At 38.6% G+C, this 26,870-nt stretch overlaps 1 protein-coding gene across 6 annotated transcripts in view; it reads right to left on the bottom strand.

The window, feature by feature from the left end:
- Positions 1-5,668: 5,668 nt before the first annotated feature.
- The window catches only part of LOC100709195 (uncharacterized), a 1,346,887-nt gene continuing 1,325,685 nt past the window's right edge, over positions 5,669-26,870 (bottom strand). For all 6 annotated transcript variants that reach the window (XM_025906577.1, XM_025906579.1, XM_025906578.1 and 3 more), the window contains 9 exons: positions 26,567-26,851; positions 26,125-26,415; positions 25,719-26,030; positions 25,320-25,604; positions 24,814-25,143; positions 24,403-24,720; positions 24,002-24,289; positions 23,686-23,834; positions 5,669-5,822 (listed from right to left, as the gene is read on the bottom strand). In XM_025906577.1, coding sequence (XP_025762362.1) covers positions 5,811-5,822; positions 23,686-23,834; positions 24,002-24,289; positions 24,403-24,720; positions 24,814-25,143; positions 25,320-25,604; positions 25,719-26,030; positions 26,125-26,415; positions 26,567-26,851 — 2,270 coding nt within the window. In that variant the 3' untranslated portion in view covers positions 5,669-5,810. The remainder of the gene's footprint in view (positions 5,823-23,685; positions 23,835-24,001; positions 24,290-24,402; positions 24,721-24,813; positions 25,144-25,319; positions 25,605-25,718; positions 26,031-26,124; positions 26,416-26,566; positions 26,852-26,870) is intronic.

The following is a 26,870-nucleotide window of genomic DNA, read 5'->3' as shown; positions in this document are numbered from 1 at the left end:
GCACTAACCGCACAGTGAGAAAACAAATTACTCTATACATTTCCATGATGAGTACATCTAAGTTTTTGTTTATTCATAATGATAGTTAGAAAATAATAATAATTTATTTTTAAGTTAGTTGTTTTTTGTTTTGTTTTTTGCCATTGTATTGTTTCAGGATAAGTACTGATTGAATGCCGTTGGGTTGACTGGTAGTGTATATTACAATATACAAGTGGCAGGGGAACAATATGAGAACAGCACCACCAAGGCTGGAGATGGAGCTGGAAGAGCGTATGGGAGAAGGGCGCAACCCATAAAGTCAATGCTCATTGGCTAGTGGATCTAAGAATAGCTCATGGCAACCTCCCTGAACATGGTCCAGTAACATCACAGTGGCAAACATCCAAGAAAGGGTCTCCAGTATGAAGAGTTGGAGAGAACCGGGCCCCAACATGATTCAGGCCTAGCTAAAGAAGCTGACTGCACTCCATGAGTATCTGGCAGCACAAATGAACCAGCTGCTAATCAACGAGAGACACCTAGAATGGCTAACTGTAGGCTGGACAATCCTGATCCCCAAGGATCACCAGAAAGGACTGGTCCCATCCAACTACCAGCCAATAACCTGCCTCAGTACCAGATGGAAGCTCCTGTCAGGCATCATAGCGACTAGGATTAACAGGCACATGGTTCAATACATGAGTGGGGCACAGAAAGAAATAGGCAGGGATACCAGAAGAGTGAAACACCAGCCACTGGTAGACAGAACATTTGCCTGAAGTACCACAATCATGAGAAACCTCGTCTACATGGATAACATCAAGCTGTATGCAAAGAGTGAATGAGACATTGATTCACTGATCCACACCACAAGGATATACAACACCAACATTGGAATGCCATTTGGACTGGAGAAGTGTAGTTGGATGGTAACAAAGAGGGGGAAGGTAGTCAGACCTAATTGGATTGCATTACCAGAAGGCATCATTGCAGACATTGAGGCAAATGGGAACTAAGAACAGGCTGCTAGAAAAGCTTCAACCACCAGGCAAGTCCTATGCAATGCCGGTACCCTGCTGGGATAATAAGGTGGCCAAAGGCAAAGGAGGAGATAGAAGCCACTGATATCGAGACAAGAAAGCTACTGACCATGCATGGAGGGTTTCCCCCCAAAATCCCGAGACTGTACGCTAAGTTTAAGGAAGGAGGCCGAGGACTAATGAGGTCAGTACCACTGTTCAGGATGAGACAACAAACATCCAGGAGTACATCAGTAAGATGGTGACAACTGACCGGGTGCTTAGTGAATACCTCAGGCAGCTGAAATCCAAGAAAGAAGTTCAAGAGGAGCAACAATCATGGAATGGCAGGACCCTGCACTAATGTACCACTGGCAGATATAAGTGGCTAACATACAGAAGTTCCACCAGTAGGTGGACAAAGCTGGACTGAAAGACAGCACAGAGGCAGTAATCATGGCAGCACAGGAACAAGATCCAAAGAGGCAAGCGTCTACCGCATCTGTATAAAGATGCCCCTGAGACAATCCAGCACTTAACAGCGAGGTGCAAGATGCTAGCAGGCAGGGTATACATGGAATGCTCCAATCAAGTGGCTGGCATAATATACAGAAACATCTGTGCCTAGTGAGGCCTTGAAGTCCTGAGGTCAAAACACCCTACATGCCTCCTAGGGTGGTCGACAGTGATCAAACTAAGATTCTGTGGGACTTCGAGATACAGATGGACAACTTGCGAAGATGTGGAAGGTGGCAATGAAGGAAGGCAAGAGAGGTCCCAGTGGTAATCGGAGCACTCGGTGCAGTCACCACCAAGCTAGGCGATTGGCTCCAGAAGATCCCAGGAAAAACATTTGATGAATACAACATCTGCCACAGTAATTAAATACATCGATTTGTCTTTTGGGAACATTTCAGCATGCCCCCTTTTAAAAGGCTAGGTCTGAGGCATGTTGGATTAGATAATTACTATGCAACTAGGCAGCTATGTGAACACAGGAATAATTGACTTTTACTTCAGCTATACCATACATTTATCAGTTCATTTTTTTTTAAAAATGACTGAGGAAAAATGAAAATGTAGCTTCTTCCAGCCTCTTCTACTTTGAGCTCCTTTATCCTTGGTTATATCATAAAAAACCCCTTAAATGTGCTCAGAAGGGGTTTTCTAGAAAGACAGGACCACATAATTGTGAGTAAAAGCAAAAGACTTCACTAAGACAATGCAGAACAATAGTTTCTACAGCACTCGGGTCTGTCTATCTGCTTGCAGTGACTCCAGGTGACGTTGCTTGTTCTGTGTGCATTGGGGCCACCTCAGCCACCATCTGTGTGAAGACAGCTGTCAGGTGCACTGGCTGTAAATCCATCATTTTCTGCATCACCAAGGCACGTTGGGTGCTAGTGTGACACATGCCTGTAAAATACAGACAAAACTTTCAGTGACAATAACCAACTGCAGCCACAAGATGGCAGTAAATTAAAGGATGGTCGCAAACAGGCGTAAGACCATGCTGTCTGAGATGAAAGGAGAGAGATCGCTTTACTTTGGTACATTTTAAATTATGTGTATTTTTTACATTTTACAAGGCAAGTTTTTCACATGGTTCCCTTTATTCCAGGTTACTTTTGAAAACTTCAGGGACCACTAAGTAAGCTTGCAGTCCAAAAGCAAAGTGCTCTGTGACTCCGATTCCTCAAAGCATTACTGGAGCCAAAGGTAATGCCATATAAGGTAAGTATCTGATTACACCTCATGTTTCTAAGATTTTTAGGTCATCCTGGCCTTTAATGTCTTTAAGACATTTCTGAGTTTAACTAGCTCATTTGTATTATCTTAAATGAATAGAGCTGGGTATCATCAGCATAACAATAAAAATGTTTGCACTGTTTTCTAATAATAATATGTGTATGATGTAAAAGGTGTTTGATCATGGCACAGAGCCCTGTGGAAATCTATAGCAAACTTTTGCATGTGAGAAAGACTCCTCATTATCATGCTTATGAATGAATCTATCAGATAGATATGATTCAAATCACAGCAACAGAGTGCCTTTAATACCTACATTGTGTTATAATTTCTGGAGTAAATGTAATGGACTACTGCACTAAGGTCTAGCAGGACAGGCATAGAGATGAGTCCACAGTCAGAGCACATAAGAAGATCATTCATAACTTGCTGTTTCTGTAAAAAAAACAAAAAACTTTTCAAATAAATCATTCCTCTGTAGATGATTGGTTTGCTGTTTTACAACTACTCGTTCAAATTTTTTTTTATTATATAAAAAGAAGGTTGGAGATTGTCCTGTAATTAGATAAGACACCTGGATCAGGTAAGAGCTTTTTAAGTAATGGTTTAGTTACCACCACCTTAAAAGCCTGTGGTATCTACCCTTTTAATACAGACAGATTATTCACATTTAGAATTTAAACATTGTTAATGGTGCAACTTATTTGAGCAGTCTTGTAGGAATGGAGTCTAAAAGGCATAATCATGGTTTCGAGGTAGAAATGATTGAAGTTAATTCAGAATGATTAATAAGAGAGAAATAGTCTAAACTTCAGAAGTCATTAAAGAAAACATGAAACATTACAACTATAAAGGCTGATTCACACCAGGGAGCCCTGCTGTCAAAAAACGGACATAGATTTAACACTGTCTGTGAAGCTTGAGTTAAGAGAGAAGTGTTTAACGTTTTTAGAACATATTTAGCGCCATCTTGTGTCAGTGCAGAAAATTACATCACCTTGTTGGTTGCTTGCTGGTTATAGACTTACATTAGTTTAAGTTACTAGTTAAAGTTAAAGGAATACTTGGCTTGACTTTGACTCTTTGTCAGCATGGCTACAGTGGTCAAGTAAAACCTGGAGTGTTTCCTGTTTTCCATGACCAGTGATGAATAGTGCTAGCTTTTAATTTTATTTTTTTTTGTTAAACTATCAAACTATTTTTCTCCCATTTGGATACCGGGACCTCTAGACACACATTACTATGATTTGATAATAACTGTGACGTATACAGATTAAAGAGAGTATCAGTATACTTGGAAGCTCTCTGTAATTGGAAAATGTAAGTGGAAAATGTAAGTAAGTAAGTGGAAAATGTCCTGTGTTATAATTTTATTTAATTAATTCATTTAATTATTATATTTCTTGACCACATTCATCCACCACATGCAATGGGACTCATTGTGACATCATCTCATTTTGCAGTTGGCTTTACTTTTTTTCCCATGTCATAATTACTACGTCCACTAGAGTGCAGTGCTACACTGTAGTTGGACTGCATGTCCTACCAAACTACTGCACTATCTGGTCATGCTTTAGTAGGGGAAAAGGTCCCTGGCATGATGTGGTTTTCATATTTGGATTGTGTTTGGCTTCTGGACTCATATTTTTTTGTCTGTGATGTTTTAAGATGTGAAATTACTTTATTTACTGTAGTTAATCATCTGTTTTCTCAAAAGAAAACACTTGGTGGGACTTCTTGAATAGAGACAAGGCTGTAGCATCAATAACAAGGGCAGATAAAATATTGAGATACAAAGACTTCAGGATAAGATAGGTGTGCCGTGAGTGGGATTTCCCTCACATAGTCTTCAAATTGGCACTTTGAGAATCCATCCTACGATTCAATTTTAGATATACATGTATATGTTTTAGAATATTAAATACTGTATGTATGGTTTAAATTTATCAATGGAATGTATAGAAATCAGGTAAGGACCGAGAGGGAGGGTGTTTGGTGGGGATGTCAGACATGGAGACGCTGTCAGGCATTCTGCTGGGCATGGTGCCCTGCTTCCTTGCTGCCGGCCCCTTGCCACTTAGACTGGCAGCAGCATGCTTTGACTCCATCCCAGCAACAGCGTCACAGATTTGGGCTGGCTGCCACAGGGTCTTCAGCCAATTGGGGCAACACACTGCCAGATCATTTCAGAGGTAACCAATAGTAAGCCTTAATTTGTTTTGTGTCATCCCTCCCAAATGTGAATTCCTCCAAACCCACAAGGTACACAAATGCACATGGAAACATACTCTAAGCTTTCACTCAAAGACAGAGTTCACAGATTTACACTGACTCTGTGCATGTCTGGAAAGTATGGAGGACCACAAGAGCCACGCGCATCGAAATAAAAATTTCTGTGCTTTAATAATGAATTGTAGAATAAATTCTGCAATTGTAAATTCATTTTTGAATTCCAATTTAATAAACTGCATTTCAAAATCCTTTTTCCAATTGCATTTCGTCCTCCATAGGAAAGAGGAAGAGTTACAAAAACATTCTTTGTGCTTTCAAATGAATGCACCTCTTCATTACACCACTGCCTTCCCATCGCATCTGTCAGCATTTTTAAATTATGATCAGCATAGGTTTTCACATAGAGGTGACACCCACATTGCTGCTACTGCACATGGAGCTTTGTCTCACTCTTGTGGAAAATCCAAGTAATGCAATATGATGGTGCACAACTTAATTTTCCAAAAGATAAACAGTTTTATATTAGTATGTGTCATTACTTGTATTCTGTGAGGCAAGTTTTCTTAATTCAAGAATAACTGAAGGTAGTTAGTCATTCGTTTTCTTTATTGATTTTTAATGCATTTTCTCACTCGTCTTACATACATGTCACATTTAGCACAAAACTAAAACACAAATGCCAAAAATTGTAAAGCATAAACAATGCCATTAATAACAATGGAAACACAAAGCATTAAATGTTCAAACTAGTCAGGACAGGTGCTGTTAAAACGCAGTTAAAACGCATTTCCACATTTCAGTCATAACACAGGAACCGTCCTGTGAACATCATGATTTAGTCTGAAAGAAAAAATGAGAGAGAAAATGGAATCCTTTAGTGACAACTTTGTATTGTTTTGTCTTGAAATAAATAAAAGAAACAACTGCAACTTTTCTTCTTCTTCTTGTTTTTCTTCTTCTTATTATTATTATTATTATTACACTATATGCTTCTAGATGAGTGGACTAATCATAATGAAACTTTGCCTAAACATTGCACATAGAAATTTGAGTGCCAACATCTATATGGCATATACACGTATTTCATTCAATAACCAAAACTGTATATGTTTGTTATATTTGAAAGTTCAACTAGGCACCAAGTGGAATGTCATAATACAGTCTTAGAAGCTGAGAAAGAAAGTAACTGGACTCCTTTAGGTTTTGTGAAGATGTTTCACCTCTCCTTCAAATGACTTCTTGAGTTCTTAAACCAAATGGTGGGGAGTTCCAGGTATTTAAACACTAGTAAGTGTCGTTCCTTAAGAGCGTCATTGACCCACTATTAACCATGTGCTTCATCATTTGATCCAAGGTGTGAAAAAAACTAATTATCATGATAGGTGTTTCATAAACCACTGTGAGACCTTGCCCAACCATGTCATATGACCTATAGAGGTCACCTGAGGGAAGATGTGAGTGGGGGTTGAGGAGCTTGGTGTGATCTCAAATCTGTCTTGTAGGTGGCTGACGATGTCGTGAGACACCCCTCTGTTCAGTGATGGTTGTTCACAGTGGACATACATGGTCTCTTTCACTCCTCTTTCAAATCATCTGTCTTCTCAGTCCAAAATGTGAACACTCAAAAGAGTGATCTTTATCCTTTAGATCAGTGTTTCCCAACCTATGTGCCGCAGCACATAGGTGTGCCGTGAGAACTGATCAGGTGTGCCGTGGAAAATTATCTGGTTCCACCTGATTAGTACTCTAGTCTAAGCGATCGGCACTGAGTAACAGGCATTTTCTTCCATTAGAGGGCAGTACAACTACCTGCTCTAATTAAATGGGTTGCCAAATGCCAGTAAAACAGAAGAACACGACAAAGAAATTACATAATAGTCAGGGGTGCACATAAGTGGTCTGCAGGTGTGCATTCGCTGTCAAAATAAAAGACGCTCACCAGATAAGAAGTGTGTTTGCGCACATAAGATTTTCTGGAGGAGGACAGACATTTGTTTAGAACTCTTAAAGATGTCGAAGAAGCAAGCTCCTTTAAGCAATTACTTTGGTGTTCCTCCATCTCCAAAGAAATGTCAGAAGGAGTCCGAACCGCAAAAGAAGCGCGTATTCTCGGGAAAGTGGTTGCAGGTGGTGAGCTGGCTTCAAACAAATGATGAACGCACATAGATGTGGTGCAGAATATGCCAATAAAATCCCACTCTAGTGGACAAAAACAATGCCTTTTATACGTACGCAAACACGCACGTATAAAAGGCTTTATTTACATATAAAATGCTTTATTTATCACTTACTTGACATTAAATTCAACCAACTGTGCAATCTACCACTTTGCATATTCAGTATCCAGTCTTTAAGCCATTTCCGGGTTCAAACTCCGCGTTAGGTCCCAAAGTCAAACAAACACTGCAGCATCGCTGAGAGTTGCAAACTGTATAAATTCTTTCATCTGTAATAAAATGATCAGTGGCTACTGATCTACAGGTGTAACAATTAAGTTTAACATCCAGGCCTCCACGAAAACAGAATTTATGAAGTTTAATGGAGTTTGAAGTTAGCAGAGAGTTAGCTCGCTAGTTTCCATTTAAAGAGCATATACCATGTTCTGACTGAGGGATTTCTGAAAAATTAAAATGTACAGCTTTGCTATCACTTCCGACATAAATGAAGAGAGAAAACTAAACAGCTGTGACGTTTGTAGGTTTCCTGACGCTGGGCTAGCTCCACACACACAAAACTCAGCATCCACAGTTCCACGGTAGAGACTGTTAACAGCACCAAGTTCCTGGGAGTTCACATCTCAGACGACCTCACCTGGGCCACCAACACCACATCCATCACCAAAAAGGCCCAGCAGCGCCTCCACTTCCTGAGACGCCCGAAGCAGGCTAACCTTCCTCCTCCCATCCTCACCATGTTCTACAGGGGCACCATAGAGAGCATTCTGACCAGCTGCATCTCGTAATCCTGCCCATGTTTACAAGCTGCTACACTGGCCACTTTAAATCACTTCGAGGTCACTTTAAATCATTTAACTGTAAATTGTAAATTTAAATTGTTATTGATCCATTTACCTTAGTCTTAAAGTGTATATTTATACCTTTTACCTTAGTCTTAAAGTGTATATTTATTTCTTACTCTTCTTATATTTATTGTTTTTTGCACTGAATGGAACTGGAGCCTCGTCGTCTCGTCTCTCTATATACTGTACTGTATATAGCAGAGATGACAGTAAGGTTTGCTTTGACTTTGACTAAACTTAAGTCAGGAGAACAACTGAGATAATCCATCCACAATATGAGGTTAGACATTAACATACTGGTGCATGGGCTGGGCTGTAGTTACATTGTGAAGTTTTAAAAACTGAACTTTAAAACGTTCTGCCGATGAATAGTGGTAATAGGATGACACACAAGCACACAAAAATGCATTTTCTCCTCCTGTAAATGGACACACAAATATGTGTATACAATGTTCATACTATATTGATTTTCTATATAAACAAGTTCCTTATGCGCATATACTTTTACTTAGCACTTTTCCTTTGCACAGTGTCCAAAAAAAAATCGGATTCCTGTAGACACAAAAGGAAATAACTGAACTGCAGAGCTTCAGTGCTCACTTCTGAAGTCCATTGAGCAGGTTAGGGAGGAGAGGATGTTGTCTAAGCTAACATCCATCATGGACAACGCCTCCCACCCCCTGCCTGAGACTGCACGAGCACTGAGCAGCTCGTTCAGCAGTAGACTTTTACTCCCACAGTGTAGGATGGAGCGCGACCGCAGCTGTCAGACTCTACAACACAATTTAACATCCTTTTGGTTATCTTACTCATCAGCTTGTTTGTTCACTGTGCATTTTATACATATCCCTGTACAATTTTTTCCATTCATATTTCTTTACATTGTTACCTGTATATACGAACTTCAGTTGCTTATGTATATAGGACCACTTTGTGTCTTCCTTTTATATTTTATATTTCCCCCTGCTATAAGAGCTGTGTAACACCCAAATTTCTCATCCGTGGGATAATCAAGGTTTATTCTTGTCACAGTCCAGCAGATCTGCCTGAGAAATATTCTGCTTTGTGTTTTCTCTTTCCTCTCTTCCCCTCTCCCTCTCTCTCCCTCTGTCACCTGGGTGGAGTACATTGTGGGCTCCCACCTTTGGCCTACATACCTGGGAGATGAACACCTGCATCTCATTAACTGGCCTTTACTTAAGGGAAGAAGCGAGACTTCTCTTCGCTGGATTGTTGCTTAACCTGTGTCAGTGAAATCCTGGCTAGGACGCTGCAATCTAGTTCCCTTGGTTTAGCTTCTTGTGTTAACACATTGTTTTCCTGTGTACAGACACTGTGGACCTGCCCTTGTTCCTTACAGAGATTCTGGTGTGAGAGAGGAGTGAGAGACTGGTGAGACACCAAGACAGACAAAAGAGGAGTGAGGGTGTTCCCCTGCTTTCCCCTGTGGATTCCCTGGAGCCCTGATCCCCGCACCCTTGTATATAGCACTTTGTCACTGTTACACTACTCACCCGGTGTTTGTGAATAAACCCTCTGTTCTTCCTTTGAGCCAAGGAGTCCTGCGTTTGAGTCCCTCCAGTTACCGTGACTATTCTATTCTATTCTATTCTATTCTGCATATAAATTGACTGGCAAGTAAACACAGATTTAATATTAAAGTTAATTACATTTATTAATGCTCAGTGAAAGTGGAGGGAGACAGGCAGAGATCAGTAAGGACAAGGATTATGTAGACAGACGGAAAGAAGCACAACATGCAACAATACTGTTTTTCAGACAGGCACAGAGGACATAAGTAAGTAATTAACATTTATTTATATAACACTTTTCATAGATAAAAATCACAAAGTGCTTCACAATAAAACCAGAAATATAAATAAATTAAAAATATAAAACAATGACAAAAAAATTAATTAAAAGCTTGTTTGTATCAAAATGTTTTTAGCTGCTTTTTAAAAGAGTCAATGGAGTCTACGCAGCATTAAACACAACAGAAGAGCCCTGGTGCCAGTGCCTGAAAAGCCCGATCGCCACGTGTTTTGAACCTAGTACATGGGACCAACAGTTCAATTCAATTCAATTCAATTTTATTTATATAGCGCCAAATCACAACAAAAGTCGCCTCAAGGCGCTTTATATTGTACAGTAGATAGCACAATAATAAATACAGAGAAAAACCCAACAATCATATGACCCCCTATGAGCAAGCACTTTGGCGACAGTGGGAAGGAAAAACTCCCTTTTAACAGGAAGAAACCTCCGGCAGAACCAGGCTCAGGGAGGGGCGGCCATCTGCTGCGACCGGTTGGGGTGAAAGAAGGAAAACAGGATGAAAGACATGCTGTGGAAGAGAGACAGAGATTAATAACAGATATGATTCGATGCACAGAGGTCTATTAGCACATAGTGAGTGAGAAAGGTGACTGGAAGGGAAAAACTCAATGCATCATGGGAATCCCCGGCAGCCTACGTCTATTGCAGCATAACTAAGGGAGGATTCAGGGTCACCTGGTCCAGCCCTAACTATATGCTTTAGCAAAAAGGAAAGTTTTAAGCCTAATCTTGAAAGTAGAGATAGTGTCTGTCTCCCGAATCCAAACTGGAAGTTGGTTCCACAGAAGAGGGGCCTGAAAACTGAAGGCTCTGCCTCCCATTCTACTTTTAAATACTCTAGGAACAACAAGTAGGCCTGCAGTGCAAGAGCGAAGTGCTCTAATAGGGTGATATGGTACTACAAGGTCATTAAGATAAGATGGGGCCTGATTATTTAAGACCTTGTATGTGAGGAGCAGGATTTTGAATTCAATTCTGGATTTAACAGGAAGCCAATGAAGGGAAGCCAAAACAGGAGAAATATGCTCTCTCTTTCTAGTCCCTGTCAGTACTCTTGCTGCAGCATTTTGGATCAGCTGAAGGCTTTTCAGCGAGTTTTTAGGACATCCTGATAATAAAGAATTACAGTAGTCCAGCCTGGAAGTAATGAAGGCATGAACTAGTTTTTCAGCATCACTCTGAGACAGGATATTTCTAATTTTAGAGATGTTGCGCAAATGGAAGAAAGCAGTCTTACATATTTGTTTAATATGTGCGTTGAAGGACATGTCCTGGTCAAAAATGACTCCAAGGTTTCTCACAGTGTTACTGGAGGCCAAGGTAATGCCATCCAGAGTAAGAATCTGCTTAGATACCATATTTCTAAGATTTTCAGGGCCGAGTACAATAATCTCAATTTTATCTGAATTAAGAAGCAGAAAGTTAGCGGCCATCCAGGTCTTTATGTCTTTAAGACATTCCTGCAGTTTAACTAATTGGTGTGTGTTACCTGGCTTCATGGATAGATAGAGCTGCGTGTCATCTGCATAGCAGTGAAAATTTATGCTATGTCTTCTAATGATGCTGCCTAAGGGAAGCATGTATAATGTAAATAGAATTGGTCCTAGCACTGAACCCTGTGGAACACCATAATTGACCTTAGTGTGTGAAGAGGACTCTCCATTTACTTGAACAAATTGGAGTCTATTAGATAGATATGATACAAACCACTGCAGTGCAGTACCTGTAATACCTACAGCATGTTCTAATCGCTCTAATAGGATATTATGGTCAACAGTATCGAACGCAGCACTGAGGTCTAGCAGGACAAGCACAGAGATGAGTCCACTGTCAGAGGCCATAAGAAGATCATTTGTAACCTTCACTAAAGCTGTTTCTGTGCTGTGCTGAGCTCTGAAACCTGACTGAAACTCTTCAAATAAGCCATTCCTCTGCAGATGATCAGTTAGCTGTTTGACAACTACTCTTTCAAGGATTTTTGATATGAAAGGAAGGTTGGAGATTGGCCTATAATTAGCTAAGACAGCTGGGTCTAGAGATGGCTTTTTAAGTAAAGGTTTAACTACAGCCACCTTGAAGGCCTGTGGTACATAGCCGATTATTAGAGATAGGTTGATCATATTTAAGATTGAAGCATTAATTAATGGCAGGACTTCTTTGAGCAGTTTTGTAGGAATGGGGTCTAAAAGACACGTTGATGGTTTGGAGGAATTAATTATTGAAGTTAACTCAGAAAGATCAATTGGAGAAAAAGAGTCTAACTTAACATCGATGGTACTAAAAGTAGCTGTAGATAATATTACATCTGTGGGATGATTATTGGTAATTTTTTCTCTAATGATAAAAATTTTATTTGTGAAGAAGTTCATGAAGTCATTACTAGTTAACGTTAAAGGGTAACCTTTAACGTTAACAGTAACCTCTGACCTGACGACCTAAGTGCTCGGGAAGAAGGAGGTTTCAACAGGTCAGGGATATACTGTGGAGCTTCACCATGTAGAGCTCTAAAAGTTAAAACTAAAATTTTAAAATGAAACCTAAAATGTACTATTTAATAATATGTGACCGCTTGTTAGTACCAGTTAAAAGTCTTGCTGCAGCATTCTGTACAGTCTGAAGGTGATCCAAAGCTGATTTGCTGAAACAAGTAAAAAGACCATTACAATAATCCAGATGAGAAAAAAATAAAAGCATGAATAATCATCTCAAGTTCTGCCTTTGACACCAGTAGTCTGAGTTTAGAAATGTTTCTTAGATGATAAAAACAGTTCCGAACCAGTTGTTTCGAATGTTTCTCAAGCGACATTGAGCTGTCAAGTATGACACCCAATACAGTGTATGAGTGAAGAATAAAAAAAAAGACAATGTACCAAAGCTTAATAATCATGAGCAAGACTGCTTGGATATATTATAGTTCTCATTCCACCTTACTATGTGTGTGTGTCTGTGTGTTCCCACAAAGTCTATGAAAAAATGATGAATTTTGAAATATTTAACAATATTTCATGTTATTTAATGAGGTGAAATATTTGATTATATGTTGGTTATGTTTTTTTTTTAATTTGAATAAGTTTGGGTTTTGGTTGTAAGTTCAAACAGTTATTCCTCTCTGTGTTGAGATTATTTATCAACATAAGCAGCTTGGGGTGCATTTACGATAAAGTCAGCCTTCCAGATCTCTCAGGTCATCTGGATCCGGTCTTTTATCAGTTCCCAGAGTCAGAACCAGACACGGAGAAGCTGCATTCAGCTTTTATGCTCCTTATATCTGGAACAAACTCCCAGAAAGCCTCAGATCAGCTGAAACACTCAGTTTATTTAAATCCAGGTTGAAGACTCACCTGTTCTCAGCTGCTTTTGAATAAAGCACCAAATCCACACTTTTAAGCTTAAATTCCAAAACTTACATTTTAACTACTGATTCTATCTACTGTTCTGATTTTATCTACTGTTTTGATTTTTGATTTTATATACTGTTTTGTTTGTTTGTTTGTTTATTTGTTTGCTTGTCTTAATCAATTTTAAATCATGCTTTTTATCTATTTTGTTTTTAATGTCTCTGTAAAGCACTTTGAATCACCTTGTTGTTGAATTGTGCTATATAAATAAACTTGCCTTGCCTTGCCTTGCCTTACTATAATTTCTTCAAAAGACAAAAACTGGAGATTAACTCGATAACTGACTCTTATGCTTATTAGAAGTAGCAATCACTAGATGTGGCCCAGTAATAATTTATAAGAAATATTACTTCAGAAAAAGCGCACTGAATAAGTTTACTGTAGCAATGTACTATGAATGTGATGTATGTAGAATTCAAATAACCTAAGAAAAGGAAATTAAATGACTTAACATAAGTCTTACAGACTATAACAATGTCAACCTGTGCATTTATGTGCAAATTCATTCAAATTGTGTAATTTGCTAGATGTTCACAGTGCTTTCATGTAAACTTGTTATAAGTCAAACAGAATAAGATAAAGTGATTAAATGTGACATAGCATGAGGCTTACGTGGTTCTGTGATAGGAGCCTGTACAGTCCCAGCAGCGTGATTCACAACACATTGGAAATTCTGTCGTGTATCCCAGTCCTGTTTCCTCACTCGGACTTGACTGACTCCAGTATAAACATCGCCTTTCTGTACTGAAGGGTACTGGATGAAGTCTGTCAAGGCAGTGCCGCCTTTGTTCCACGAGAAAGTCACTGCAGGAGGGTTAAAGCCAGTGGCAAGGCAGCCAAGAGTGACCATATCTCCACTCTCAGAACCACATGGTGCCAGAAGAAACAGAGTGGGTGCAGTTGAAGTGGCTAAGAAAGGGGAGACAACAGTAATTAAGATACCAGAATAGAAATACAATAATATACCACACATTTTCATTTAGAACTGATTAAAGAGAAAACACTTGAGCTGATTATGTTGCGTAATAAAGCCCATCTTGAAAGACATTTTAAATGTTTAGCATTTCAAATGCCCCGAATCCCATTTTGTTGATCACTCTCCATTAGTGTTATATATTAATATTATATAGTAATATATATATTATTATATACTAATAAGTGTCACTTCTTTAGTAGTCTACACCATATCATTTTGAAAATTATTTTAAATGCATAATATGGTCAAAAATCAATCACAAAAAACTGGAAAAAGTAAAAAGAATAGCATATATACATCTTATTGACAGTACTGGTGACCAGACACACCAGAGTGATTTCATCTTCAGGCTAAAATTGGTCAGTGTGCAGCTGTGGGAGGATGTGGACTGTCACCGTTGGCTCTGTCCCATCAGGAAAAGATACTCAGCTAAACAGGGAGATTATGTACAAGTTTAAAGTCAAGACATTGAGATAAAATGATGTATATATGAAGACATAAAGAAAGGTGTGTGCGTATGTGTGTGTATAATTGTAACATACTGTTTTTCAGATCTGTGGTTGTGAAAAAAATCTGATTTGGAGAAAAAAAATATTTGAAAAAACCTAATGTATTATGTGTTGTACCTCAATTTATTGGCTATTAGTTCTCGTCAAACTCTATCTTTGTTTTCTTTTCTCATTATTTTTAAATTCCTTCAAAAGTTGGGGTAACTGTTGAAATATATGACTAACACTTTCATGTCAGTACATTACAAGTTAAAGAAACTACTCAAAACAAATTCTATATGACTTAGCATAAGGCTTACCTGGTTTTATGGTGTTATTTTGTTTTATTACAAAATCATAGAGCCAAAAAACTTTCTTTTTTTTTCAAAGAAAAGTATCAGTTTCTCACCTAGTGTGTTGTCTATATCGCTTTTATTCAAAGATCCACTTTGGCCTCCCGTAAACACACAAGTGAATTCAGTTTCTTCATTCACATCACTGGAATTTACTGTGAGAAAACTTGCTGCGTTGTACACTTTCTTTCCATCTGCCTTTCTTTATTCAGAAACTGTAGTGATCAGATCTATTTTGCTGGTGACGTCTGCTCCATTTTTCAGCCATTTGATGTCATGTTTCTTTGGTGCAAACTCTTTGGCAAAGCAGGAGGCAGTATAGGTACCGTCCTCATCAGGAGAGGAAATCACTTTAGGAGTTGGATTCCTCTTAAACACCACTGAAAAAAAAGATGTACACAAATGTATGTATGCAAAAGCATGGAATTATTCATTTCAATTTACATACTATTGATAAATATAGAAATCCATCCATCCATTTTCTTGCGCTTGTTCAATTCGGGGCCACTGGGGTGCTGGAGCCTATCCCAGCTGTGACTTCACAAAGCTAACATGGGTTTTGAAAAGAAGCCTGTCCATTCCCAGCAGCATGCGTTACAGCACACTGGAAAGTCTGTCTTGCAACCCAGTCCTGTCTCCTCACTCAGAGTTGAGTGACTCCTGTATAAACATTCCCTTTCTGTACTGCAGGATAGTGAATGGTGTCTGTCAAGGAGGAGGACCAAAGGTAGGAACCTTTTGTCCACGAGAAAGTCACAGCAGGAGGGTTAAAGCCAGTGGCAAGACAGGCAAGAGTGACCATATTTCCACTCTGAGAACCACATGGCATAAGAAATATTGCTTCAAATGTGCACTGAATAAGTTTACTGTAGCAATGTATTATGTATTTGATGTATGTAGAATTCAAATAACCTAAGAAAAGGAAATTAAATGACTTAACATAAGTCTTACAGACTATAACAATATCAGCTTGTGCATTTGTGTACAAATTCATTCAAATTGTTTTGTTTGCTATATGTTCACAGAGCTTTCATGTAAACTTAGAGTCAGATAGATAAGATAAGCATAAGGCTTACGTGGTGGTTCGAAACCAGTCTGTGCATTCCCAGCAGCGTGATTCACAACACATTGGAAATTCTGTCGTGTATCCCAGTCCTGTTTCCTCACTCGGACTTGACTGACTCCAGTATAGACATCGCCTTTTTGTACTGCAGGGTACTGGATGAAGTCTGTCAAGGCAGCGCCGCCTTTGTTCCACGAGAAAGTCACTGCAGGAGGGTTAAAGCCAGTGGCAAGGCAGCCAAGAGTGACCATATCTCCGCTCTCAGTGCCACATGGTACCAGAGGAAACACAGTGGGTGGACTTGAAGTGGCTAAGAAAGGGGAAACAATAACAATTAATATACCACAATGGAAATGCAATAATAAACCACACATTTTCACCTAAGATTAGTTAAAGATAGATAATAATTACAGATAGACAGATAAAGATAGACTTTAGCCTTTAAATGTTTATCATTTCAAATGACCCGAATCCCAATTTGTTCATCAGTCTCTGTCAGTGCTATTATATATATATTACTGTTGTTTTAAGTTCCAGATTTTATTAGTGTATAGATAATTTTCTAAATTATTTTAAATACAGAATATGGACAAAAACCAATAACAAAAAACTGAAATAAATAAAAGAATAACATAAAGTTAGTAAACTTCCTTTCACAGTGTTGATGGCAAACTCTTTTAAGAACACATTAAATTTGATTCCACTTCAGCATTGATGTTTGCCTGAAATGGTTTACTTTACAGTGACTGTTGTCCCCTTTCCCCAATAGTCTAAAGCACCGTATCACAGAATCTACTTAGTTCTCAGTATAAAAAGGCTAAACTACTAATGATAGACAAAAGGTCTACTTCAACAGTAATTAATCCCAGAAGATTATAAAATCCTATCAAATCACCCAAAATATGCTGTCTGTTAATAATAATAATGGATTGCATTTTTATAGCGCTTTTCAAGACCCTCAAAGTGCTGTACAATTCTACTATTCATTCACTCTCACATACACACACTGGTGGAGGTAAGCTACAGTTGCAGTCACAGCTGCCCTGGAGCAGACTGACAGAAGCGAGGCTGCCATATCGCACCATCGTCCCCTCTAGCCAACACCAGTAGGCGGTAGGTGAAGTGTCTTGCCCAAGGACACAACGACCAAGACAGACAGAGCTAGGGATCAAACTGGCAACCTTCCGGTTACAAGATGAGCTTCCCAACCCCCTGAACTGCGGTCGCCCAACAAGACAATTTTGACAATATCACATTTTTATAGCAAATGTATATGAACACAATTCAAATTTGAAGTGACACTGACAAAAAGTCTGTGAAGGTTCTCAGTCATCCAGGTCATCGTACTGTAAGGAACTTGGAAAGAAAAGCGTCTGGACTTCTTTAAGTTGCTTGAACTTGAACAAACCTGACTTGAACAAGCAACTTAAAGAAGTACAGACGCTTTTCTTTCCAAGCTCCTTAGACCACACTGACAAAAAGTAAAATTAGAACTTGTATACAATGGAGACATATCTTAACTCAGAGCTTCCCAAAGTGTGGGGCCCGCCCCTAGGGGGGGGGGGGGGGGTATGAAAAGGGAAAAAACAAAACAAAACGCTTGGACACTGCTAGCACGGGGCGCCCACACAAACGCAAAGCGGGAGATGAAGCATAGCTGAATATGTTTCCAAACCAACTTCATTCTAAGCCAAAGACTAGAAAATATGGTGAAGCATGTCTTCCCTTTGGTTTCACCTGCACAAGTGCCAAGGTAGGTCTCCCCTGCAAAATTAGTTTCCCTGCATCGGGAGCACGTGCTGGGCTCTCCAAATCACGGACAAACAGTATCCCACATTCTTGATTTTTAGTTCACAAACACTTCTTGTAATAACTAACTACTCCTGACATTTTGGAGATGTTAGCTCTTTATACAGTAAAGTTACAGTGGGATAGACTCACGATCCACCTCCATGTCTAATTCTGTCTCAGATTGGTGTCCTGGGGTCGGGGTGCCTGATGTGCTCACTGGAGTGCAAGGAGGGCTCCATTTCCACTGTAACAGATTTAAAGTGAGAACAAAGTTAGCTAGGTAGTTAGCTTTCAGCAAGCCAAAATATATGTCAAAGATATACATAAAAAGTAATAATTTTAAAACCAAACCATTTAATATTTTGTTGAATATTCGTTTTTCTCCTGGCATTTTTTCTATTCAAGGTTGAAATGGTATTTCTAGAAAATAAAAGTTCAGCTAAAAGATTATTAATGCTCTTCATCACCACAGCACTCTGGGTGCCTCAAGTACCCGTATTTTGGAGGCGTTTTAATTTTTTCTTTTTATTTTCTTTTTTGGTCTGCGGGTCGAGTCTGTGCCCTCCAACAATAACTTTTAACTATTATTTACAATTTTCCCAAATAAAAGGATCTGGCTTGCATCAGTCACATGACGATTGTTAACCAATGCTCACCCTTGACAGCAGAGCGTTCTTGTTACAAGCTCGCAATGAGCACATGCATCTTTTTTTGCTGCCTGGACGGTGTTGAGCTGTAGGGGAAACACACAAATTAACATGGAGACGCAGATGCAACAAAATCCAGTAGGTAGGGTGTACAGCATATACCCTATAGCTCACAGGAGTATTAGCTTATTGTGTACACAAGGCAACAGTCATTAAGCTACCATAATAGAAATACAATACATCAGACATTTTCACTTAGAATTGATTAAAGAGAAAACAATAGAAATGACATTTCAAGTGCCCGAATCCTTCCCTGCAACATTTGTTTAGAGGCAGTTTGCCCATCAGCCTCCTCCAATAGTATTATAAGTTTACTCTTCTGTTAGTCGACACATACATCAGAACATTATTTTAAATGCAGAACATGAACAAAGGTCATTGCATGTAAACAACAGTGTAAAGTTGTTGAAAACACAATACATTTCATTCAACTTAAGCAGTGATCTTTGAAATGAAATGGTATTCTTACCTGATGAAACAGCGACTGCTGCCCCCTTTCAAAAGTATTGCCATCTAAGGTAAGTATCTGATTAGACATGATGTTTCTAAGATTTTTATGTCAGCACGCCTTTATGTTTTCAAGAGATTTTTGTAGTTTAACTAGTCACCTGTGTCATCTTACTTCATAGATGAATAGAGCTGGGTATCATCTGCATGACAATAAAAGTGTTTGCACTCTTTTCTAATAATATTAAGTTATTAAAGTTTAGGAAAGCATAATAATGTGTGCATGATGTGAAAAATTATTGAATCATGGCACAGACCTGGAGGAAATCCATGAAAAGCTTTTGTGTCTGAGAAAGACTCCTCATTATCATGCTTAAATTGGAATCTATCAGATAGATATGATTCAAATCACAGCAGCAGAGTGCCTTTAATACCTACATTGTGTTCTAATTTCTGGAGTAAAATATTGTGGTCAGTGTTATGGACTGCTACACTAAAGTCTAGCAGGACAAGCACAGAGATGAGTCCACAGTCAGAGCACATAAGAAGATCATTCATAACTTGCTGTTTCTGTATTGTGATGAATTCTAAATCCTGACTGAAACTTTTCAAGTAAATCATTCCTCTGCAGATGATTAGTTTTCTGTTTTACAACTACTCTTTCAAGATTTTCTTCTTCTTCTTCTTCTTCTTTTTTTTACATAAAAGGAAGGTTGGAGATTGGCCTGTAATTAGATAAGACAGTTGAATCAAGTAAGAGCTTTTTAAGTAATGGTTTAGTTACCACCACTTTAAAAGCCTGTGGTATCTACCCTTTTAATACAGACAGATTAACCTCATTTAGAATTTAAACACTATTAATGGTGCAATTTATTTGAGCAGTCTTGTAGGAATGGAGTCTAAATGGCATAATCATGGTTTCGAGGTAGAAATGATTGAAGTTAATTCAGAATGATTAATAAGAGAGAAATAGTCTAAACTTCAGAAGTCATTAAAGAAAACATGAAACATTACAACTATAAAGGCTGATTCACACCAGGGAGCCCTGCTGTCAAAAAACGGACAGATTTAACACTGTCTGTGAAGCTTGAGTTAAGAGAGAAGTGTTTAACGTTTTTAGAACATATTTAGCGCCAACTTGTGTCAGTGTAGAACATTACATCACCTCGTTGGTTGCTTGCTGGTTATAGACTTACATTAGTTTATGTTAGCTAACTCATTATAGAACAAATAACTATTAAATAGAAAAGGAGACTAAAACTAAAAATCTGTTTTTGTTCTTCATATTTTGATGAACACTCCTTCAAGAAATTCATGAAATCCTTGCAAGTTAAAGTTAAAGAAAAACGTGACCTGGAACTTTGACTCTTTGTCAGCGTGACTACAGTGGTCACAATAAACCTGTTGCTGTTTCTGTTTTCTATGACCAGTGTTGAATAGTGATAGCTTTTAGGAGGGCATTTTTTTAAATTCTTTTTTTAGACTAAAAAGGTATTTTCTCCGTTTTGGACACTGAGACCTTCACACACGTTACTACAATTTGATAATAACTGTGACTTAAACAGATTAAACAGAGCATCAGTATACCTGGAAACTCTCAGCAATTAGTAATTTGTTCCTACATGACCTTAAAAAACTGAAATGCAAAAATCAAAAGCAGACTTGGTTATGAGGCAAAGCCATGTTGAATATTAGTTTGAAGTGGAAAATGTCCTGTGATATGATTTCATTTCATTAATTTATTTATTGTGTTTCTAAACCCCAATCATCCATACTGACCACTTCTCTGTGCAGACAATGGGACTCCTTGTGACATCATCGTACTTTGCAGTAAGCTTTATTTTTTCCGATGTCATAATTACTACATCCACCAGAGTGCAGTGGTACACTGTTGTTGGACCACATATCCTAACACTCTGCTTCCTCCAGTAAATGATCCAGTCATGTTTTAATGGGAGAAGGGTCCCTGACATGATGCAGTTTTCATGGTTGGATTGTGTTTGCCTCTGGATTCATATTTTTGTCACTGTGATGATTTGAGGTATGAAATTACTTTATTTACTGTAGTCATCATTTGTTTTCATAAGAGAAAACACTCTGTGGGATTTCTTGAATAAAGCCAAAGCTGTAGCATCAATAACAAGGGCAGATAAAATACTGAGACACAAAGACTTCAGGATAAAGGGAAGTGGTTTGGGTAATGTTGGGGGTACATTCCCTCTTATAGTCTGCAAATTGGCGCTTTGAGAATCCATCCTACAATCCAATTTAATATATACATGTATACATTTTAGAATAATAAATACTGTTATTTCCCCTATTAAGAAGTGCATTCATAGGGGAAACAGGATAGTCTGCACCACAGACTGCTTGATAATTGAATCATTAGATGACTTCATTTCTTTTAAAGACAAATGTCTATTTTCTCCTTTGAATGAACAGAGCATTTATGTTCTTTTCACCACTGCACTGATTGTCAGTTAACACATCACTTAATGTTGCATCCTGCTCAGACTAACCAGAATTCTGCTGGTGGATTATTAGCTCATGTAGGATGTTTGGTTTAAATTCATCATTGGTATGTAAGGAAACAGAGAAGGGCTCAGGTAAGCACCTGGGGGGAGGTTGTTTGGTGGAGGTGTCAGACATGGAGACACTGTCAGGCACTCTGCTGGGCATGGTGCCCTGCTTCCTTGCTGCTGAGCCCTTGCCACTTAGACTGGCAGCAGAATGACCGGCATCAGCAACAGCATCACAGATTTGGGCTGGCTGCCACAGGGTCTTCAGCCAATTGGGGCAACACACTGCCAGATCATTTCAGAGGTAACCAATAGTAAGCCTTAATTTGTTTTGTGTCATTCCTCCCAAATGTGAATTCCTCCAAACCCACAAGGTACACAAATGCACATGGAAACCCACTCTAAGCTTTCACTCAAAGACAGAGTTCACAGATTTACACTGACTCTGTGCATGTCTGGAAAGAGGAAGAGTTACAAAAACTTTCTTTGTGCTTTCAAATGAATGCGCCTCTTCATAACACCACTGCCTTCCCATCACATCTGTCAGCAGCTTTAAATTATGAGCAGCATAGGTTTTCACATAGAGGTGGGACCCACATTGCTGCTACTGCACATGGAGCTTTGTCTCACTCTTGTGGAAAATCCAAGTAATGCAATATGATGGTGCACAACTCAATTTTCCAAAAGATAAACAGTTTTATATTAGTATGTGTCATTACTTGTATTCTGTAAGGCGAGTTTTCTTAATTCAAGAAGAACTGAAGGTAGTTAGTCATTCGTTTTCTTTATTGATTTTTAATGCATTTTCTCACTCGTCTTACATACATGTCACATCTAGCACAAAACTAAAACACAAATGCCAAAAATTGTAAAGCATAAAAAATGCAATTAATAACACTGGATACACAAAGCATTACATGTTCAAACTAGTCAGGACAGGTGCTGTTAAAACCCCCAGAATTTCCACATTTCAGTCATAACACAGGAGCCGTCCTGTGAACATCATCATTTAGTCTGAAAGAAAAAATGAGAGAGAAAATGTAATCCTTTAGTGACAACTTTGTATTGTTTTGTCTTGAAATACATAAAAGTGTAATAGAAACAACATTTTTATTATTATTATTATTATTATTATTATTATTATTACTATTATTATTATTATTATTGTACTATGTGCTCCTAGATGAGTGGACTAATATTTCCCTAAACATTGCACAGGGAACTTTGAGTGCCAACATCTATGTGACATATACACGTATTTTATTCAATAGCCAAAATCGTATATGTTTGTTATATTTGAAAGTTCAACTACGCACCAAGTGGAATGTCATAATACAGACTTAGAAGCTGAGAAAGAAAGTAACTGGACTCCTTTATGTTTTGTGAATACGTTTCACCTCTCCTTCAAATGACTTCTTGAGTTAAACCAAATGGTGGGGAGTTCCAGGTATTTAAACACTAGTGAGTGTTGTCTCTTAAGAGGGTCATTGACCCATATTAGCCATGCGCCTCATTATTTGATCCAAGGTGTGAAAAAAGTAATTATCACCAGAGCTTTTTGATAAACCACTGTGAGACCTCGCCCAGTCATATGACCTATTGAGGTCACCTGAGGGAAGATGTGAGTGGGGGTTTAGGCACTTGGTGTGATCTCAACACTGCCAAGAGTGATCTTTATCCTTTAGGTGGAGATTTAGAGCTAACTCTTGCAATGCTGGTAAAGGACAACCTGTGCCAAGGTTTAAATACCGGGGACTCTCCATCGTTTGGTTTTAGAACTGAAAAAATGTTTGGATGAGAGGCGAAACCTTTTCATATAACTTAAAAAAGTCAAGTTGCTTTCTTTCCAATCTCTTTAGACTATCATGACATGGATGACTGAAAGCCTACATAGACATAATACAGACTGGAATGTCAGATTAGAATGGTGTGTCACAATATAAATCATCACAGCATCATACTGTAATGATTGTGCATGTACATATTTTTATGCTCCCTGTCTCCCTTGTATAGATAATAATAACAATAATTATAATAATCTTCATGGTTCAAATGAAAAGCTAGACTGGAATCTTACTTTTAAACAATAAAATGTCAAGTGCTTACCTTAAATAATGTAACTATGATACCATATATGGTGGCCATGATGAAAAAACCAATGAGGGTGAAAACCACATTCCAACTTTCCTCAACTGTGTCTTGATTCACATCAGCATGCAAAATGTTGTCAAATATATTACAATATTTCAGCGTATCTGTGAATAATTTATAAATTTGGTTATTTATCACTTACTTGGCATTATTATACTAACAAAGAAGCTGAAAAGAGATTGGAACAATAATGGACTTTACATGTCCTTCACATTACTTAATAGGACCTTATATGTGCAAGAAAAAAATCAATCAGTGAATGATCTAGTACCTGGTTTCGATATATTCAGGGACAGGGTGGTGTTGGCATGGATCACCCTGCAGGTGAAGACCACCCCAGGTAAGAATCTGACTTGGGACAGGTCAAGGTGGCTCTTGACACTGAACTTTCCATCTGGGCCTCTGTGGGGTGCACTAGTGTTGTAGTTCAGCAGTTCTGTGTCTCCATTTTGAAACCAAGTGATGTTAATGGATACAGGACTGAAGCCAAAGATCAGGCACACAAGTTCATTAGAGCCCTGAAACAAGTAGGCTGATGGCTGGCTGTAGATCACTGAGGCTGTAAAGATATCCACAACATTTTTAGCAATCAGTCAATCAATTTTAATCAGTTTGTTAAAATGAATATAATGGAAATAATAGGTAAATATTAAATGCTAAACAGCAGCTCACCAAACACATCAGTTATAGTAGCTTCAGCGGGCACGTTAGATGACTCATGTTTGACAACACAAGAATACGTAGACCTTTTGTCTTCAGTTTTGGATATGTTTAGTCTGCTGCTCACAGAGTAAGAGCTGCTCCCTGAGTATTTCCATGGAGGACTGTGAACGTAATGCGAGGATGGGAGAGTCTGGCCATCTTCTTCCCAGTACACTATGATGTTAGCAGGGAAAAATCCAGACACTAGGCAAACAAGCGTTAGGATGTCAGACTTAGAAAGTTCAGAGGCAGTTGGTTGTATTATCTTCACTGTTGGCTCACGGAGGACTTGAAAAACACAAAAGGAAGAGAACCATAAAAATACAGTCACAACCAGAGGAACATGAAGTTTAGAAAGATTTGTTACATTTCTAACATTACCTTTGCTTTTGCTTATATGGTCTACATTGCCCTGACTGGAACATAGATGTTTTCCTTCACAAGAAAATTGTTTATATGCATCCCAATTTTCTGCTGACACATTAAGGAAGCTCTGTTGAGTCTCTGTCCCATTGCTGTGACTCACTGGGGGATTAGTAAGGACATCTTGATCAGGAATTTTGTTGCCACCTACTCTCCAGGTGATGGAGAAATCATTAAGATTAGGGCCGACCAGAAGACAGGTAATAGTCAATTGTCCTTTGTTCTCAGTTAGCTGTGGTGGTGGTCCCTGGACATAAACCCCAACTGGGTGTGATGATGATGGAGTTGCTATAAAAAAATAAAATTAATTAAAAATAAAAACAATAATATATAAATAAATTAAAAGAATATGCAACAACAATGAAGCAGTTATAAAATGTCTGATATCCAAATTTTACATTTAAATTTTACATCGTCTTATTATGTTCTTCATGTGTATGGCAATTATACTATTTTCACTTTACCTGAACAGAGACTGACATTTCTGGTCACGCTTGTGTTCAGAAACCTGTCAGACACTTCACAAGTGAAGATCTTCCCTGTTTTCCACTCAGAATCATCAATTACAAGTTGACTGGTCACTCGGGCATGTCCATCTACACCCATGCTGATATCACTGGTTGATGGAGATCTTTGCTGAGACTCAGTCAACCATGTAATGTTAGGGTTGAAGCCCCATCCAGAGCATGAAAGAGTCTGTGATCCTGAACCTTTACTGGGGACCAGAAGAAGCTCCATGGATGGGTCCACTAAAGAGACACAAATAAATGCATCAATTAGTCTATGTAATAGAAACCATTAAACTATAAAACAACAAAGAGAAATCAGCTTGCACTAAGGGAAACAAGAGTAGCTCTCCTCACCAAAAATATAGCCGGTGGACCTTGACTGAAAAGGTTCAGAAAAGCCTTGAATCACGTTGCAGGTAAATTTTGTGTCTTTCTTCCAGTACCTATTAGGGACAGTGAATTGACTACTGATTGAAACGAGGCCCGGGCCTTCAGCAAAATTATAATATTTTTTTTCAAGTATTTCTTCATCATTGACTTGGAAGGTGATGTAGAGGTCACGTGAGGACAGTTGTTTGATGACACACTCGAACAGAGCACTTTCTCCTTTCAGGAGATCTGGAAGGGATCGCCTGATCTCTACCAGTGGAGTATTAACTGGAGAACCTGGATGATAATATCATGAAATAAAGCAAAATAATTATTTCAATTGCTCTTTGGTCATAAGATGTCTGATTTTCCTGTTGTAGTATCAACTTACCTGTAATATTTATGGTCTTCTCAGCAGATGTGAAGCACTTATGCTCTGCTCTGCATGTTACATGCTTCACTTTCTTCCATTGAATCGAGGGAACTCTAAGATTACTGTTTATATGAGTTGTGTTTTTCTCTATGTCTACTCTTTCCTTCGTGGCTTTCCCATCAATCAGCCAGGTGATTGTTGCATTAAATTCAGTGTGGACCAAACATGTTACTTGCACCTCATTTGATGTCATTACTGTCTTGAAGCTGGGAATCTCCACATGAATGAAGGGAGCGGAGCTTGAAAGAGCTGTTAATGGAAAAGTAGAAAAAAAAAGAAAAGAATTATATAACAAGACCAAATCTGAAGTAAATTAATCCATATAAAATATACCATCTCCCGTACTGCTAGAAAGCAGATATTTTATAGATTTAGTTGACTCCTTGTGTGATAGCTTTACCCGAGCAGAGGCTCATTTCCTTCTTGACCATTTTGTTCAGAGACCTGTCAGACACTTCACAAGTGAAGATCTTCCCTGTTTTCCACTCAGAATCATCAATTACAAGTTGACTGGTCACTCGGGCATGTCCATCTACACCCATGCTGATATCACTGGTTGATGGAGATCTTTGCTGAGACTCAGAGAACCATGTAATGTTAGGGTTGAAGCCCCATCCAGAGCATGAAAGAGTCTGTGATCCTGAACCTTTACTGGGGACCAGAAGAAGCTCCATGGATGGGTCCACTAAAGAGACACAAATAAA

Source organism: Oreochromis niloticus, linkage group LG4, assembly GCF_001858045.2.
Source record: "Oreochromis niloticus isolate F11D_XX linkage group LG4, O_niloticus_UMD_NMBU, whole genome shotgun sequence".
Lineage (NCBI taxonomy): Eukaryota > Metazoa > Chordata > Actinopteri > Cichliformes > Cichlidae > Oreochromis > Oreochromis niloticus.
This window is presented reverse-complemented; position numbering and strand designations above follow the sequence as displayed.